This window comes from Mixophyes fleayi, chromosome 3 (genome assembly GCF_038048845.1).
Source record: "Mixophyes fleayi isolate aMixFle1 chromosome 3, aMixFle1.hap1, whole genome shotgun sequence".
Taxonomy (NCBI): domain Eukaryota; kingdom Metazoa; phylum Chordata; class Amphibia; order Anura; family Limnodynastidae; genus Mixophyes; species Mixophyes fleayi.
In genome coordinates, this window is record NC_134404.1 from 164397257 (window position 1) to 164416394 (window position 19138).

A 19138-nucleotide genomic window follows, 5' to 3' on the forward strand; every position below is an offset into this window, starting at 1 on the left:
CAGCCTAACAAATGGCTATCTCAGCTCTGTGTACATTATGGGTGTTCTGTATTCATGACCATTGTGAACTATGTCCTAGACACACAATTAGGAGAAGTTTGGTATCTGGTATGTATAATATGCTTTGTTACAGTGTACATCACAGTGTTCATAATAGATAGGAACTGAATGAGATAATTCTTTCTCAGCTCAGTCGAACCAAAGAATACCTACAACAATCTTGCGAACATGTTTGCGGCGCATAAAGGTGCTATTAGAAGTAGACATACTGTTACAGTGGTGGCAGTGGTGGCAGTGGTGGCGCTACTTTCACTGCCAGAAACCCACGCATGTAGAGCAGGGTCCTGGGAGGCTGGAGCTGCTTTGCTGTGCTCTCTCCCAAAATTTGTTAAGTGCCTGGTGATGCTGTGTTCTGCCCCTGAATGATGGAATCAGTTTTCAAAAACTGGAAATAAAGAAGTATTACATTACTGCTGCTTAGGAGTATGTCCTACACAGAGATACAGTCACAGAGAGGAATGCTGCTACCAAAGATAACAAAAAGGGTGAATACCAGGGCTAGCATAGGAAAGAGTCATTTTCAGTATGTGTTTTAGTAGCATTTAGGCATTGTTCTAAGTGCCAAGAATTCTGGATAAATGTTGAATAACTTTAGATATATGTTGGAATAAAACAGAAAGTAGGTAATTTATGAAATGCAGTAAATGTACACTGCAAAGCTCCTTGGTTTTAATGGTCTGCCCAGCACACATCAAGGTGCATGCGCTTTGCCTTCAGGAGACACCTCTGCAGACCTAAATGCACTTCTAGGTGCTCTGAGCAATACTGTAAATGGCACAGCAAAGTCCGACCTCCTACCACTTCAGTAACACTCCTTTCAATAACATAAACTTTTCAGCTTTTGCCTAACACTGCTCTGTTTAGACTTATGTATGGCTTAATTTATTAACAATCGCAGCAATTTTATTACATTGCTTTGGAGTGCAACATGAAGATGCAAAATGGGGCCCATTAATATTTTAGGATGAGACCCAGAGACCACCAGCTCTATTGGTCCATCATCAGTCTTTCTGTGGTGTAGAAATGGTCATATGCCCTCCATGGAGCAGGGAAAGTGTCCTTTCCACACTCCTCTACCTCACTTTCAATAATTTTGCTCAACAAAATGTGCAACAGGGTATCTGCCTGTGTAAACTTCTGCTCCTGCACAAACAGGGCACTTCTGACCATATACTCCTAACTGGGAATTGTGATAATGGACATGGCCACATTGCAATTTTGAAGTGCTTGGTTGTCTCTTAACTCCCATCCCTCCTAACATCCATTTATTGTCATGTGCAACAGTTGCAGGCATGTGCGGCAGCTGTTCACCACTGCTCTTCAACAGGAGATGCAATATAACTTTCCAGCTAGTGGGACCGAAGGGCTGGAGCGGCAGAACAGAGTCCTCAAATCATGAATGTCCCAGTGAAATCAGGACAGATGGGAGATATGTGTCTTTGTGGAAATCTAGGTACAATTATGCAAACTAAGATGTGCGGTGGGTACAAAGCTACTTTTGCACTGCACAACAGATAATTTTGCATAAATTTACAGTGTTGTTATCTAAAGCAAACATTCCTATGTAAGAAATAATATGTGCTGATATAATATACCTATATCAACTATGATCTTTGTAGAGGAACAGTAAATGTCTGTCAATGGTAAAAAAAAACTGTTTTGTCTGAAGCATGACATGATATATTCACTTTAACATTATTTAATACTAATCATTACTTTATCAACTTGGATATGGTGCCACATGCCCTATAAACATGTGCCCATGGTGATTTGTCATGTGCCCATGGGGAGCGTTAAATTAGATTGGACGATCCTTTAAGGTTTTATTTTATTATTCATTTAATATACAGGAATTGAGTGCTAAATCAGTCTATTACAAACAGCTTGTTTATGAGAAAATGTCACTTAATGGCATTGTATCTGCATACTGTCAGTGTAGTGTCCTGTCCCTACATGACCTACAGTATTTAGTTCCATAATTGTTATCGTACATGAGGTAAAGGCATCTTACTGACCACTCGTAGTTAAAAAAAAATAAGCATACATTACCTTAACATCATTCTCAGGCCATGACTTCATCACTGTGGATATATGACCACGATCATGAATGGTGATGAAGAGGCCTCTGCAGAAACAAGAAAGACATAAAAGTTCTAAATATATAGTCTATATTTCAAAAGTAAAAGTCTGATAAACACATTATGTGTTGAGATCAGACATGTTAAAATAGACTTGCTGTTCATCCTAATGGTGTCGTATGTCCAAACTATGCCAAAGGAACATTTGTTTCCAGACAATATAGCTTTATGTGCAAATGAGCTAAATTAAACAATCTTTCAGGTTTTGTACATAGAGAAATTGCACTGAGAAATGCTATTTATGTGCATTTGACTAGCATTGGGACTACAATCTTTAGAGCAATGAGCTCAGAAGAATAAACTTTCTTCCGCTCTCTCATTATATATATTATCTATAAATTATGAACCTGATGCAGAGTTGAACATATATACATTGAAAAAACGCTCAAATCAAACGCACAATATGTTAAGTCGGAGGCATCTCAAGATGCGTCAAGCGTTGTACCAGTAGCATATGTGCCAGGTCTATGTGTGACGAAATCAGTCTGCGCCTCTTTTCATAAAGGGTGCACTATAAAACCACGTACTTTTATAGCTCTTTGGTTCCACAGATTTTCCAATTCTGTTTTAAATCATATATTTATTATATATTGTACTTTTAGGCATGTCTGAACGAGCACAACTTTGTAAACTTTGTACACAGAAAACCACATCCAGATTAGTCCATTGCCTAAACATAAGGTTTATATTACATTGTCCACTGTTGTGACCTCATTTGCTTAAAACAAAGCTCTGTGGAAGCCCCTCTGCTGTACAGCCACAGAACAATACCTGTCTGTAATCAAGAGTGACCCATCTGCTATCCCTCCTTTGTCTTAGTGTTTGCCTGTAAAAAGGTAAACACAGAAAACGACCAATCAGACTAGTCCTGGAACTCTACAGGAGGCCATTTCTACCTTTAAAGGATAGCTTCCAGAGCAGCAAGATGGCTTTCACTACCTACTAGCATTGAGATTGCGGTCTCTGCCACCTGACAGTGAAGAACAATTGGTCTCTGAAGTACTGCCTTTGTCCTGAGCTATCTCCATGTCTTGTGGTGCTGTGTGTCTGCCAAAAGCAGAGTGACAGTGACCCAGGACCGCTGCCTTGCTTGTAACCTCAAAGGAGAAAGTCTCTTCATCCCGGGAGAAGCTTTAAGAGACAGCTCTCCTGACAGTGGCTAGGAGACTGGTGAGGTGTTTCATTATGCCCTGTACTTTGACTGTGGGTTATTGTAGTGTCCTTTGTTGCGGTTTATTATTGAATGTTATTATTGCTGTTTGGTACTACCATTTTGTTAAATAAATGTACTTATAGGTTTTTCAGATTTGTGCCTGGGTGATTTTAAACCTTGGATGTGTATCGGGTATGCCAGCTGTGCGGCACAGAGCTAAACCCTATATCTTTATATTATGTCAGGTGTACATCAGATACACCCAACCAGCTCATAAGCACAAGAAAAGTTTTTCTACATTGGTTCTGATAGAAAAAACACATTCGCTATTAGGTTTGATTTAAATTCCAAACCCTTTATTGTACAGCAGGTATAATGTTCCTTCTTGTGTACTAATAAATGTATTAAAAATTCATTCTAAAATACTCCATCCTTTTCAAATGGAGACATTAGATGCTCCTTACTCTATGTCTCCGTCCAATTGTTAAATGGATGGCTTGGCACAAATTTATGACGGATGGCGAAGGTTCTAGATTAATCCACCCCCTGAAATCACATAGCCTCCGTACTCTGACCCCTCCTGATCTACCTCCAACCCCAAGCTAAGCATCAACACTATGTTTCTTCTCCAAATTTGGTAAGATATTGTTGACATGTTTTTGTGCATATGTTGTTTGGTGTGATATACATTGTTATGTCTGCTCCCCACTATGTACTCCCCCCCTTTTCTTACTTCTGTACCCCTCCCTTCATTACTTTTAAATTCTTTATAAAAATTATTGATGATAAAATACTCCCACAAAACAAATAGTGATCACTGTTTTTGTGGGCATGGCCAGTAAACGTTTTTATATTTTATGCTTAGCAAACAGGAGTAATCCCAACTCAGCATAAAACAGATGCAAAGGATGAAGTTGTGGGTGGCAAAGTGAGTGCCAATGTCTATATCTTCATATCTCCGTAAGAGTCCAGGCAAACACACAGAGCCATCTTTCCTACTCCTCTGCTTGCCTCAGTTCCTTGTTTCCTCATCTTGCCCTTGCAGCCAATTGAGGTTAATGTAAGCTTTAGTTTTGACTTAGGGTGTAATTGGTCATGCCAGTGGTACTACTTTTACTATAACAAAAGTAACAACACAAAGTTACCCTTTAGTTATTGCAAATTGAAACACCAAATGGTGCATAATGACGGAATAGTTATTAGAAACAAGATTTTTTCATTTTGATAAGCTTATTTTACATTTTAATTTTTTTGTTCTGCTTTGCAGTCCCTTATGTGACAGAGTCACTGGAAGGAGGCTGGATACCGAGGTATGTGTCCCAGGCTTCCAGCATTGTATATATAAGGCCCAGTCCGGGTCTTCTGTTCTATCAGTCTTTAACAGACTGATCAAGGGATGCACCTGGGAGGTGCTTGTAATAAGGCAGCTGTGATATGCAGTCAGTGTCTTAGACCTGGGGTGGGTGAGTGCCTCCCGAGACACTGTTGCAGGGAGCAACAGTTACATGTGGTTTGGCGTGTGTGTGGGACATGAGGTCCTACACATGAGAGAGGGCCTCCATAAATGTATTAGCTAGAAGCCAGACGGCTAGGATTTTATTTGTGTTTTGTTCCTGTTTTCAAGCTGGTGAATAAACTGGCAGTGGCTGTAATCCAGAAACTCCTAGACTCATGTGTCTTACTGCTGCTGTTCACCCAGGAGATGATACCTGTTCCCCTGATTATACTACACTTATCAATTGAATATTTTCCAGCAAAAAATTGTGTTTTCTTACTACAAGATGAAACGTGTACATATTAAAATGACAAAAAACCAGATAAACATTGCTCCGGAGATGGGGCTTTTTATCCTTAATAGGCCCATAGTCACAACTTTACTATTTAGAAAACAAAGGAAAACATATAGCTGTATATATATGCTCCATGCTGATATATTCATTGCTTCAAAATTCCAGAAAGTCAAAAGCTCAATCAACTAATGTTAAAAAATATGGAATGTGATTTAAGACTGCAGATTGTTTTGTGGTCTGTATGAGTAAATTTGGTTCTGATTCCAAAGAATGTGGATGTCTAATTATCAGACTGCCAAACTAGAGCCAGGTACAAAATGGTCTAATATAAACATACTAGAATTCTCACTTCTTGCCAACAATGAGATTAAACATTCCAGAGGGTTTGTACACAGAAAATGTCACTGAACTCATCTCTCCTACAGGAAAGAAGTTGGCAAGTGTGCACATACAGATATATCTGCAAATACAATTGTGTTTAAAGTACAGTATTAGTTATCCAACCAAATTCTGCCCAGACAATGCTACCAAGATGTATTATCATGTGCTGCAGTGCTAAATTAGCACAACATATATATTGTCCCAAATACTGTCAACTGCAGAAATGTAAACTAAAAGATACTAACAAACGATAAAATGAGTAGCCTTCACTTGGTTGGTCACTTTAATCCATAAATTGTTCTAGTGCAACACAACATTGGCATATCAACAGTACAAATAAGACGTTGTGACAGAATTTTGCAAATTGAATTTCTCGGTGGAACAGGCTATTTCACAGGGGTGTGAAATTCTGGCGATAGAATCTTCAAGTTCTGCTTTTGCTTTGTAAATAATGCATTTACCAGCATTTAATGTCTAACAATAGTGTCAATTCATTCTGTTACGTGGTTTGATTGGGGTATAAAAAGGGAGAAATTGGGTAGAACAAAAATGATAGGGGTATTTTGGGATGAGCAAAAATAATCAATGTGGAATACTTAAGGCCAAATTCAGACAGATAGTTGTGTGAAATTCCATGCCCAATGCGGAATGAGGCGAACATTCAAATGGACCAGTTCTTTAAATTTGTCACAAAGTCACTGGATTAGTGTATGATGACAGGAATCGTTCACCTAGGTTCCTAACCTACTGGTTTTAAAAACCCCAGGAAAATGTTATTGTCTATGAGCTGCTGAAGGCTATAGGCCTCTTGAAAAGCTGGAAAAGGATCCTGGGGTTTATGGATGCAAAGAGAGAGGGCGGGCTCCATCCATTAGGCCTATTAACCGGGTCTTCCAAGTTACCAGTGATCCTGCTGGTAATCAGGAGCTGCACCTGAGTGGTGCTGGTAAAAGGCTGCAGCTCGACTCAGTCAGTATCTCACTGCTTGGGGACATAGGCTGCAGAGTCTCTGGGAGAGAAAGCCTGATACTGTACTAAAACTTCCTTTGCTTTGTCTTTGTTTGTTAGCCAGGACTGATCAGTGTTTAGTTAGAGCCAGACAGCAAGGTGTTTATTATAAATTTTTCTTTTGTTTACTTACTGAATAAAACTGGCTGAGACCAGTTGCACAAAACCTTTGGACTTGTGTGAAATCTCTTGGCTGCTATAAAAACCATCTATCCCAAGAGATGGTTCTGGGCCCCCTTATCCCGTCAAATATATATACAATACGTAAAGCTTTTTTATGCTTTAACAAAAATATTAGGACTGAATGTGTTTTTAGTAGAGATGGGTGGGTCCGGTTCTCCGAGAACCGAACCCACCCGAACTTTGGGTATCCGAGTACCGAGCTGAGCAGCTCGGTACTCTCCCGCCCATTCCGAATCCAAATGGAGGCCGAACGTCATTGTGACGTCGTCGGATCTCGGGGCTCGGTTCTCGCGATACTTCAACTTTATAAATACACGCCTCCACAGCAATCCATCACCATTTGACAGAGGGAGAGAGCAGGGTGTAGTCATAGGCTAATTAGAGCAGGGACAGAGAATACAATATTGTTCTTGCAATTGCTCTAACCAAAATCGCTAGTGCAGAGAGGAGGATAGAGGTTTATTATTTTTTCTTCATATTTGGCACTCCCCAGCGCTTTTGGGGTGTCCCCCATAATTGTGCATAAATATTTCTGGCTGTCAAAAGTCATATCTGTCAGCAGTATCTACTAAATAATTTTTAGCACTCCTCAGTGCTTTTGGGGTGTCCTCCCTAATTGTGCATTAATATTTCTGGCTGTCAAAAGTCATTTCTGTCAGCAGTATCTACTAAATAATTTTTAGCACTCCTCAGTGCTTTTGGGGTGTCCTCCCTAATTGTGCATTAATATTTCTGGCTGTCAAAAGTCATATCTGTCAGCAGTATCTACTAAATAATTTTTAGCACTCCTCAGTGCTTTTGGGGTGTCCTCCCTAATTGTGCATTAATATTTCTGGCTGTCAAAAGTCATATCTGTCAGCAATATCTACTAAATAATTTTTAGCACTCCTCAGTGCTTTTGGGGTGTCCTCCCTAATTGTGCATTAATATTTCTGGCTGTCAAAAGTCATTTCTGTCAGCAGTATCTACTAAATCATTTTTAGCACACCTCAGTGCTTTTGGGGTGTCCTCCCTAATTGTGCATTAATATTTCTGGCTGTCAAAAGTCATATCTGTCAGCAGTATCTACTAAATAATTTTTAGCACTCCTCAGTGCTTTTGGGGTGTCCTCCCTAATTGTGCATTAATATTTCTGGCTGTCAAAAGTCATATCTGTCAGCAGTATCTACTAAATAATTTTTAGCACTCCTCAGTGCTTTTGGGGTGTCCTCCCTAATTGTGCATTAATATTTCTGGCTGTCAAAAGTCATATCTGTCAGCAGTATCTACTAAATAATTTTTAGCACTCCTCAGTGCTTTTGGGGTGTCCTCCCTAATTGTGCATTAATATTTCTGGCTGTCAAAAGTCATATCTGTCAGCAGTATCTACTAAATAATTTTTAGCACTCCTCAGTGCTTTTGGGGTGTCCTCCCTAATTGTGCATTAATATTTCTGGCTGTCAAAAGTCATATCTGTCAGCAGTATCTACTAAATAATTTTTAGCACTCCTCAGTGCTTTTGGGGTGTCCTCCCTAATTGTGCATTAATATTTCTGGCTGTCAAAAGTCATAACTGTCAGCAGAATCTACTAAATAATTTTTAGCACTCCCCAGTGGTTTGCGCTCAGAATGGATTCAAAGCAGTCCACATATGATCTGAATGAGCAACCAGGTTCTGTCACCAGTCCTGATGTTAGTGTTCCCAGTACGTCATCTGGCCAAGGCGATGTCAAACAACAGAGTGTTTTCAAATTAGTGCAAAAAACAAAAACCAAAAAAAATTTTACTGTATTGAAGCGAAAAAGAAGTGTAACTGAGCAAAAGTTAAGTGACCATAAAAAAAAATTTGCAAGCATGCCATTCTACACACGCAGTGGCAAAGAGAGAATGAGGCCTTCTTCTTTGGCTATTAGTGGCAGAACCCAAAAAGTTACCCAGCCTACAATTGGTGCACAACTACTGTTACGCGTCAAAGCCGAGCTGCAAGATAACAGTGAGGCATTACAGGAGAATATTTGCTCTGATTCACAAATGACAACAATCCCTGTGGAGAGTCCATCCAACAGTGGGATGTCTAATCGTGAGCATTCTGCTGATGTGTGCCTTAATAGCCCGAGTGTAGCCGGTGATACCCAAATTGAGGATGCCACTTTGGAATTAGAAGAGGATGAGGGGGAGATTTGTGTAGGCAACGAGGGCGCTAATGAGGATGTTGATGAGGATGAGGTTGTTTGTGTAAGTCCTGCACCAGTGGCAGCAGTTCTGGCACGTGACAAGAAAAAGGCCATTGTCATGCCTGGGCATAAAACAAAAAAATCCACTTCTTATGTGTGGAATTATTTCTACCCAAATCCAGACAACAATTGTATAGCCATTGGTAGTGTATGTCAAGCCACAGTCAGTCGAGGGAGGGACCTTAACCATCTTGGAACCTCGTCTATGTTACGCCATTTAACGAGAGTTCATGGCAAAGTGTTGGGAAAAGCTGAAAGTTCTTCCCAAAAGAATACAAGCACTCCCTCATCAGCTAAGACCCTCCGCTCACCGACATACCGGCGGCTACAAAATACACCCACCACACCATCCTCATCAATATCCTCAGTAGCGCTCGGAGTTAGCCCGGCATCCCACTTAAGGCTGGATGACTCCGGCACTATTATTGATTCCTCTGAAGAAAGCGTTAGTCCTGCTGCTGCTGTTGCTGCTGCTGGGGGTGAATCGTCATCCCAGAGGCAGGTTAATAAAATGAGCAGTCCTACATTTCAGCAATTAACTGTGAAACAATCATTTGCGAGGGGAAGCAAATATGACAGCAGTCACCCAGTCGCCAAGAGAATCACAGACGCCATGGCTGCAATGTTAGTGTTAGATCTGCGTCCAATCTCCACAATAAACGCAGCTGGTTTTTCACAGTTAATTGAGGTTTTGTGTCCGTGTTACAGAATTCCATCGCGACACCATTTCTCCCGTAAAGCTATTCCACAACTATACCAAAAAGTGTGTAAAAATGTAGAGATTGCGCTGAAAAATGCCATTCTGCCCACTGTTCACTTAACCACAGATATGTGGACAAGTGGAAGTGGCCAAACCAAAGACTATATGACTGTGACAGCCCACTGGGTTGGTCATTCACCTTCACCAGCAGGAACAGCAGCAGCATGTACACCACTACGTAACATTTGTCACAGGCAGGCCACTCTTTGTATCACCGGCTTCACTAACAGGCATAGGGCTGACAATTTGTTACGCAAACTGAGAGATGTGATTGATGCATGGCTTATACCACTCGGACTCTCCCCAGGGTATGTCATTTCAGATAACGCCAACAATATAGTGCGAGCATTACAGCTGGGTGATTTCCAACATATTCCCTGTTTTGCTCACACCATCAACTTGGTGGTGCAGAGCTTCCTACGAAATAACCGTGAGGTGCAGGAGATGCTTTCGGTGGCCCGTAAAATTTCAGGCCATTTCAGGCATTCAGCCACAGCATGTAGGAGATTACAGCAGCTCCAAGAGCAGTTTAACTTGCCCTGCCACCAACTTAAGCAAGAGGTGGTAACTCGGTGGAATTCCACCCTGTACATGCTTCAGAGGATGGAGGAACAGCGCAAAGCCATCCAAGCATATTGCACAAGTCATGACATTGGGAAAGGAGGGGGGATGTATTTCACTCTTGCACAGTGGGGAATCCTTTCAGTGCTGTGCAAGGTACTGAAACCATTTGAAGTTGTGACATGTGAGGTCAGTGCAGACTCTGCTAGTTTGAGCCAAGTCATTCCTTTAATTAGACTATTGGAAAAGCAGCTTGAGAAAATGAAGGAGGAGCTGAAAGCAAGCAATTCAGCAAAGTATGTTGGCCTTGTCGATCAAGTACTTAATTCGCTTCACAATGATCCTCGAGTTATTAAGATCTTGAACTCGGATCAGTACGTTTTGGCCACTGTGCTTGATCCAAGGTTTAAAACCTACATTGAGTCTTTACTTGTAAATGAGCGAGATGTGAACTTTTGCAAGGAGCTATTGCTCAGCAAGTTGGCCGCTGAACTGGGCCTCGGCTTGACGACGTGTCCTCCTTCACTTTCTCAAGCTGTTGCTCGTAAAAAATTAAATTTCCAAAAAAGAAGCAGGGAAGACACAGGGGGCAGACGAGAACAATTTAACATCTGGGCTGGTTTGAAGGATTTTTCAAAAAAATGTGTCACTTTGCCCATAACTCCATCCAATATGAGTATAAACATGCAAAGGATGGTGGAGGATTACTTTCAAGAGGTAGTTGATATGGAAATGTCAGACAGTCCCTTTCCTTACTGGGAAGAAAAGCAGGCCATTTGGAAACCCATGTACAAACTTGCTTTGCAATACCTAAGCTGCCCACCCTCCAGTGTGTACTCTGAACGAGTGTTCAGCACAGCAGGGAACTTAGTCAGTGATCGCCGTAGAAGGTTACTTCCCAAAAATGTGGAGAAAATGATGTTTATAAAAATGAACTACATCTTCCACGAGGAAGGCCTTCACCATCCAAGACATCCAAGCACTGACTGTTCTCTAATGGCGGATTCAAGCGGCGATAAATTGATAGTCTGTGATGATGACGTACACACTGATGAGGGTGAGGATTAAGCTGAAGATGATGCCGATAACATCTTTTTAAAACTTTCTATGTAAGTGTAGTGTGCAATCTACCCCCAAAGAGGAAAGGGACTTGTGGCATTTCCATATCACATACCATCTTGAAAGGCTGCTGTTAGGGCAATTTATCCTTAAGGGTAGGGTGTCATAGACAGAGTGACCCTAAACTGGCTTTGTCCATTTTTCATAATATTGTACAGTCTATAATGGCTGAATTTTTGGGTATTTTATACAAGTGGAGGGGGGCCTAGAGAGACAGAAACCAAACTGGCTTTTTCCATGTCAATTAATATTGTACAGTCTATAATGGCTGAATTTTTTGGTATTTTATACAAGTGGAGGGGGGCCTAGAGAGACAGAGTGACCCCAAACTGTCTTTCTCCATGTCAATTAATATTGTACAGTCTATAATGGCTGAATTTTTTAGTATTTTATACAAGTGGAGGGGGGCCTAGAGAGACAGAAACCAAACTGGCTTTCTCCATGTCAATTAATATTGTACAGTCTATAATGGCTGAATTTTTTGGTATTTTATACAAGTGGAGGGGGGCCTTGAGAGACAGAAACCAAACTGGCTTTTTCCATTTCTTTACATATTTAACTATAAGTGTAGGGTGTAATATACATTCAAAGACGATGGCTGCATTGCCAATATGCATAGATGGAGAGGAAGACAATCTGTTTTGTGTGTAGAATAGGCCTACCAACGAAGAATTAAACTGTTTTTTTGGATGATTTATTACCTCAACAATTAGATTACTTGTCTCTAAAACAGTTGGAGCACTAAATTGGGTTAATTTAGGCCCAAAAACATGGATTTTCCAAAAAAATAGCAAAACAAAACCAAAACCAAAACCAAAACACGCAATGGCGGTTTTGCAAAACCAAAACCAAAACACGACGGTAATCCAGATCCAAAACCGAATCCAAAACCAAAACACGGGGGTCAGTGACCATCTCTAGTTTTTAGACACAATTTAGGCTTTTGTGACTAAGACATAAATATAATGGTCTCATAATTTTGAAATGAAAAACCATAAACTCTACCTTTTACAATTATAGAAACTATCCCCACGTGTGCTATTAAATTGGGTTCATTTGAGTTAAAATTATAGTAAAGGGGACTGTACTGGGGAAGGTGAGATACATGGAAGTCATATACAAGAAGCAACTAGTCACATTCACATTCAACAAAGAATACCTTAATCAGTCCCATCACTGTTCTTACGTTTCATCACCATGTTGCATGCTTGTCTAATTACTTACATTGAGAGTGTTTTGATGGTTGAAATACCAAAATACAGTCAAAGTCAAAGGTTGTGCATATTTACTGAAAAAAGTAAACTGTATCTACCACAATATGAAGAAAACACACATTTGTCATAGAACATTAGTGACAATGCTGTTCTTGGGAATAATCTAACATTGTCATGTGAACAAAAGTTCAAACATTTCTCACAGCCTTGTAAACATTTTAAACGTGTAGGATAGAAGTAACATTCTTACACTTTTCAGTTGCCAGTAATAACATATTTCACAATTAAAATATTCAAAGACAAATTAAATATTGAACTGACTTAGCTTAGGCTGTTAGGAAGGCTTGAAATATAAGTATATTATTCTTATAACAGCTAGGAATTTGACATTAATTTAAAATATAAATCAAACTACTGCACTGTATCATATACAATGTACAAAATTCAGTTTTCCTTATCCTATATACATTCCTATATAAAGTAAACAGAAATGTGGAACAGTTATCTGATACAGGTATGCAATCTGACGTTTCATGGGTTTGATTCCGATCTCCAGAGACTGTATCTGGGTCCTAAAAAGCCTTAGAGCTCCATAATCTCAACAGAATGATCATTTTTAAGTTGTTTCTGACAGCACCTGTGACCAAATGAACCTTACCTACTAGACAAAAAGTAGGGAATGTGTGTGGCTGAGACAGATCTGATTGTGACTTGGGCTGAATAGTGTATTTTATTCCAAATTTCCAGTTGGAAATGTATAGTCTGAATAGGTAGAAGGCACCTTTTTGGATTCAGTCTTGATCTCCTGCTCATCCACTAAAGGGAGAATAAGATAGAGCAAAATGTAGCTTATGAAATGATTGGAATGTTTTCAACATAACAGATTATTTCAGAAGAATTGCTGATCTTGTTGGAGGGTGTCAGTAGCAGGGGAGGGCTGGCAAATGTTAGCCTGCGGGGAAAACACTCGACTCAGAAGCCTATTAGGAACATGTAAAAGGAAAAAAAATTCAGGTGGCCCAGTGAGCCAGCCCAAGGTAGCCCGCTATGGGACCAGCCCAAGGACAGATGCCCCCCTGCTCCCCAGCCCAGCCTGCCCCTGGTCACTAGGGAGATAGTGTTAGGCCTTGTACACATGGAAATTTATACATGCCTTTTACTTGCATAAATGTATTAAATTGGGTATGATAATAGAAACCACAATACCCACTACCGCTGTTAGTGTTAGCATTGCTGGTATGTTTTTGGAAACACATTTGAACCTATCCACATATTTTGTCATGGGTAAGCGTATTACGTAAGCTTAGCCAGAGTTCCAATGGAGTACCAAATATTAGTAACAAATGCACTTCATATGAAAGTGGCAGTTTCATGATGTGAGACTGGGGATGTGACAAGCAGGAATCTACAGACTGAGAGTTTAACTGATAATGGAAAAAGTAGGCTCCAAACTAATGTGACTGTGATGTGAAATTATTATTATCATAATTTTTTATATGGCTATGCAAAAATCTGCAGTGCTGTACAGTGTGGAAGCATAGTATACTTACTTTACACAGGCATAGAGGACCAATAGGTAATGTACAGTCATGGGCAAAAGTTTTGAGAATAACACAAGTATTGGTTTTCACAAAGTCTGCTGCCTCAGTTTTTATGATGGCAATTTGCATGTACTCCAGAATGTCATGAAGAGTGATCAGATGTATTGCAATTCATTTCAAAGTCCCTCTTTGCCATGACAATGAACTTTATCCCAAAAACAACATTCTCACTGCATTTCAGCCCTGCCACAAAAGGAAAAGCTGACATCAGGTCAGTGATTATCTCGTTAACACAGGTAAGCGTGTTGACGAGGACAAGTCTGGAGATCATTCTGTCATGATTGAGTTAGAATACAGACTGGAAGCTTTTAAAGGAGGGTGGTGCTTGAAATCGTTGTTCATCCTCTGTTAACCATGGTTATTTGCAAGGAAACACGTGCAGTCATCATAGCTTTGCAAAAAAAAGGGCTTCACAGGCAAGGATATTGCTGCTAGTAAGATTGCACCTAAATCAACCATTTATTGGCTTATCAAGAACTTCTAAAAGAGAGGTTCAATAGTTGTGAAGAAGGCTTCAGGGTGCACAAGAATGTCCAGCAAGCACAAGGACCATCTCCTAAAGATGATTCAGCTGTGGGATCAGGGCACCACCAGTGCAGAGCTTGCTCAGGAATGGCAGCAGGAAGGTGTGAGTGCATCTGCATGCACAATGAGGCGAAGACTCTTGGAGGATGGCCTGGTGTCAAAAAGGCCAGCAAAGAAGCCACTTCTCTCCAGGAAAAACAGCAGGGAGAGACTGATATCCTGCAAAAGGTACAAGGATTGGACTGCTGAGGACTTGGGTAGCACGGTGACTTAGCGGTTAATACTTCTGCCTCATAGCATTGCTATAATTTTGGCTAACTGAGGGGGCGATGGATCTTTCCATTGTTGTATTATGGATGCTCTAACAACAGCATATGTATCATATGAGAGGACAGCACGGTGACTTAATGGTTAGCACTTCTGCCTCACAACACTGGGGTCATGAGTTTGATTCCCGACCATAGCCTTATCTGTGTGGAGTTTGTATTTTCTCCCCATGTTTGCATGGGTTTCCTCTGGGTGCTCCGGTTTTCCTACCATACTCCAAAAACATACTAGTAGGTTAATTGGCTGCTATTAAATCACTCTTATTCTCTCTCGATCTGTGTGTGTGTATGTTAGAAAATGTAGACTGTAAGCTACAATGGGGTAGGGACTGCTGTGGGTGATTTCTCTGCACAGCGTTGCGAAATTAGTGGCGTTATATAAATAGTTAATGATGATGATGATGTTGATGATTGGATAAAGTGATTTTCTCTGATGTATCCCCTTTTAGATTGTTTGGGGCATCTGGAAAAATGCTTGTCTGGAGAAGGAAAGGTGGGTGCTACCATCAGTCCTGTGTCATGCCAACAGTAAAGCATCCTGAGGCCATTCATGTGTGGGGTTGCTTCTCAGTTCAGGGAATAGGCTTACTCACAATTTTGCCTAAGACCACAGCCATGAATAAAGAACGGTACCAAAACATCCTCCAAGAGCAACTTCTCCCAAACATCCAAGAACAGTTTGGTGACGAACAATGCCTTTTCCAGTATGATGGAGCACCTTGCCATAAGGCAAAAGTGATAACTAAGTGGCTCGGGGATCAAAACATAGAAATTTTGGATCCATGGCCAGGAAACTCCCCAGACCTTAATTCCATTGAGAACTTGTGGTCAATCCTCAAGAGGCAGGTGGACAAACAAAAACCCACAAATTCTGACAAAATCCAAACATTGATTAGGCAAGAATGGGCGGCCATCAGTCAGTATGTGGCCCAGAAGTTGATTGACAGCATGCCAGGGCGAATTGCAGAGGTCTTCAAAAAGAAGGGTTAACATTGTTGACTCTTTGCATAAACTTAATGTAATTGTCAATAAAAGCCTTTGACACTTATGAAATGCTTGTAATTTTACTTCAGTATACCATAGCAACATCTGACAAAAAGGTCTAAAAACACTGAAGCAGCAAACTTTGCGAAAACCAATACTTGTGTCATTCTCAAGACTATTGGCCATGACTTTACAGGACATTCAAGAAGCATAATACTGTAAATAAGATGTAATAGGCAAGGTATATACAAACAAGTGTTGGAAAGAAATGCAAGAGGCATTATACAAGGATTCACAGGTAAACAAGGTGGGAGCAAACAAGATAGAAGAAAAGAGAGCCCTGCTCATGAGAAATTACAATCTAATGAGGAGGGGCAAGGCTGAGACAAAAGGTGGGGTGACACAGATTGAGAATGTAGGCAGAGGGAGGCTGGGCAAGCAAGGGTGAATTTAAGGGGGACACTGGTAGGTTTTGATGAACAGGTGGATTTTTTTTAAGAACCATTTCATACATTGAATGTTTTGCATAAGTGAGGAGCGGTACAGGAAAAGTCTTGAAGGTGAGAGCATGCTGTTGTTATTAGTGGGGAGCTGGAGAGTGTTGGAGGGAGTGTGGAGTCACTAAGGGTCATATAAGTAAATGAGGGATGTAAGGTAAGGTGATATGTGGCTGATAGCATTGTAAGGGTGGGTGAAGTATTGTGATATGTCTCTTGTTGCACACCTGTAATATTTGGTAGACCTGAATTTCCACCCTCACCTGTCACATAGGGTAGGATGATGCTGCAAACATTGGGCCTGATTCATTAAGGAAGGGGAAGCTAAAAAACTGAGTAACTTTGAACCTTGGTAAAACCATGTTGTATTGGAGGGGGAGGTATATTTAAAATGTGAGGACAGATATATAGTTGGGGTAGAGCATGTCCTAGATCAACTTTTAATGTTAGCGTAAAAATAAAGCTATCAAGTATTTGCATACTACATGAAAAAACAGCCAGTATTTTCCTTATGTGCAAAATAATAAACTCATTTGCACCCCTTGCGTTGCAACATGGTTTTGCCAAGGTTCAAAGTTACTCTTTTTGTTTTGCTTTACCTTCCTTAATGAATCAGGCCCATTGTGTCTAGAAGTGCTTGCATCTTATCTCTTGATGAACACTACAGAAGGGGTACTTTTACATAAAGAAAAAAAATGGAAGGGAAGGTTATTTTCTGAAATCTAAATGTGAAAAGTAAACATGATTTTAATCATAATAAAATCTGTGTGGCATGACTACTTATGCGGCATTTCCAAAATCAAACTTAGGGGTAAATGTATGAAGCTCCGGGTTCTTCAACACCCGCGAGTTCGGCGTCTTCAGCGCTTAAATTTAAAGCGGCGCTGCCTTGTAAAGGGAGCTTCATACATTTACCCCCTAGTGTCAGATAAGCAGAATTAAAATGAGGACCCAATGTGAATGGATTTTCCTAGACAGTCCAGTTTTTTCATTATAATAATATAATTTGCAGTGATTATTTTCTTAGTGAAACCATCCGTCCCCAGGAGGCTTCAGCTCTTGACGGACACTTCTACTAGGTGTAGAGAGGTTCTACTACATTTGTCATAGTTCCGATGATTATTAAATGCGGGAGTGATGAAACACGTTAATGTATTTTCAAATTCTTACAGTGTTTTGAAAAGGGGGCTGCACGGTAAGAAAGTCCTGGTTACCATACATGGCATAAAATGTTCTGAAAACAATGAACTGCATCAATAAAAAAAATACTGCATCACACTAACAGTCTATAAAGCTGATCTTAGTGGGTGTAGAGGATGAACACACAGTAATTCATAGAATTAGCTGTTCCACTGATATAATTTATCCGCAAGTTCAGGCAATTTTAGGGTTACATACACATGATCGACTTTACCAACACTTTCCAAGTTTGCCTACAGTAAAGGCCCTGGATACCTTATGGTGCCAATAACAATCTAACAATGGAAAAAGATAAAAAGTGGAATCTCTCTATGGAACTGCTAATCATTAACCTACATGTTCCCTGACATGAGTGGGTTATACTAGAATTCAAATTCTTGATGAACCTAATTATAACATCTACTTGGAATAGACTCCAATAGGAACTTTTATTGCATTATGTAACGTTATAGGCAGAGGCAGAACTAGCGAGCTGTGGGCCCTGCAGGGAAGCGGGGAGGAGGGAGATGGGGCCCACAGCTCGCTAGCTCTGACCCTCTGCAGAGCAGTGTGCCCCAATATCTCCATGGGCCCCAATGCACTGCACCTGTTGCACCAATGGTAGTTCCGCCAGTGCCCCAGCACACAAAATCTTTGAAAGATAGGACACTCCCACAATAGATGCCAACATTTTGCACCCTTTGCAGCGTATTTCAGACAAGACGTATCAGTCCCTAGGACAAATATACCAATTCTTTTTGGAGATATATAAACCCTACACAATACATAATGTTGTATTTGCTGAAATTTATCTGAAAGAGTAGGCGTTATGATAAGCCATTGTCAGACAACTCGTTCACTTAGAAGGGGTAACAGCAGAGGCTAATGTATTAGAAAACAGTGCCAAAAAATGGACTTTCATAGGAGCATTGAACTGTACTTGCAAGGCATGATGGAGTTATCTAGAGACTAGATATTCTGAATTCAATACTTAATTGTTCAAATTAATTTAAGCATTTCTTAGCCAAAAAATTGACCTATCATTACCAACACTAATTACCACATAGAGGAGAGCCTTGAACCTCATGCTCCTCGTGCATGGATGAATTACATATGTTCATACCTGGGACCTCCTCTATTGCTGCGCTCTGATCATATATTAAATGTGCACAGTGTTACCTGCTGCTATCAAGTACTGAACTATTGCTGTGCTCTGATCCTGTATAAAATATACCCAATATTACCTGCTGCTATCAAGTACTTTATCATTATAAACCTGTGTTTTGTCAGTATTGTGCTTCCAGGGGCGGATCTACACTTTATGTTTAGGGGGGGCGATTTTGCATAATCACGCCCCTCCTTTGCTCTGATTGGCTGGCCTGCGTTAACCCCGCCTTCCGTCCGTGATTGGCCCCGCCCCCTCCCGTTGTGGTCACCGGCTGGGAC

The 19138-nt window shown here is 40.5% G+C and overlaps 1 protein-coding gene across 1 annotated transcript in view; it reads right to left on the minus strand.

The window, feature by feature from the left end:
- Positions 1–19138, minus strand: part of ME1 (malic enzyme 1) — a 318849-nt gene that overhangs the window by 172475 nt on the left and 127236 nt on the right. Inside the window, exon 4 of the mRNA XM_075202703.1 lies at positions 2110–2185. Within this exon, the coding sequence (XP_075058804.1) occupies positions 2110–2185 (76 nt within the window). The remainder of the gene's footprint in view (positions 1–2109; positions 2186–19138) is intronic.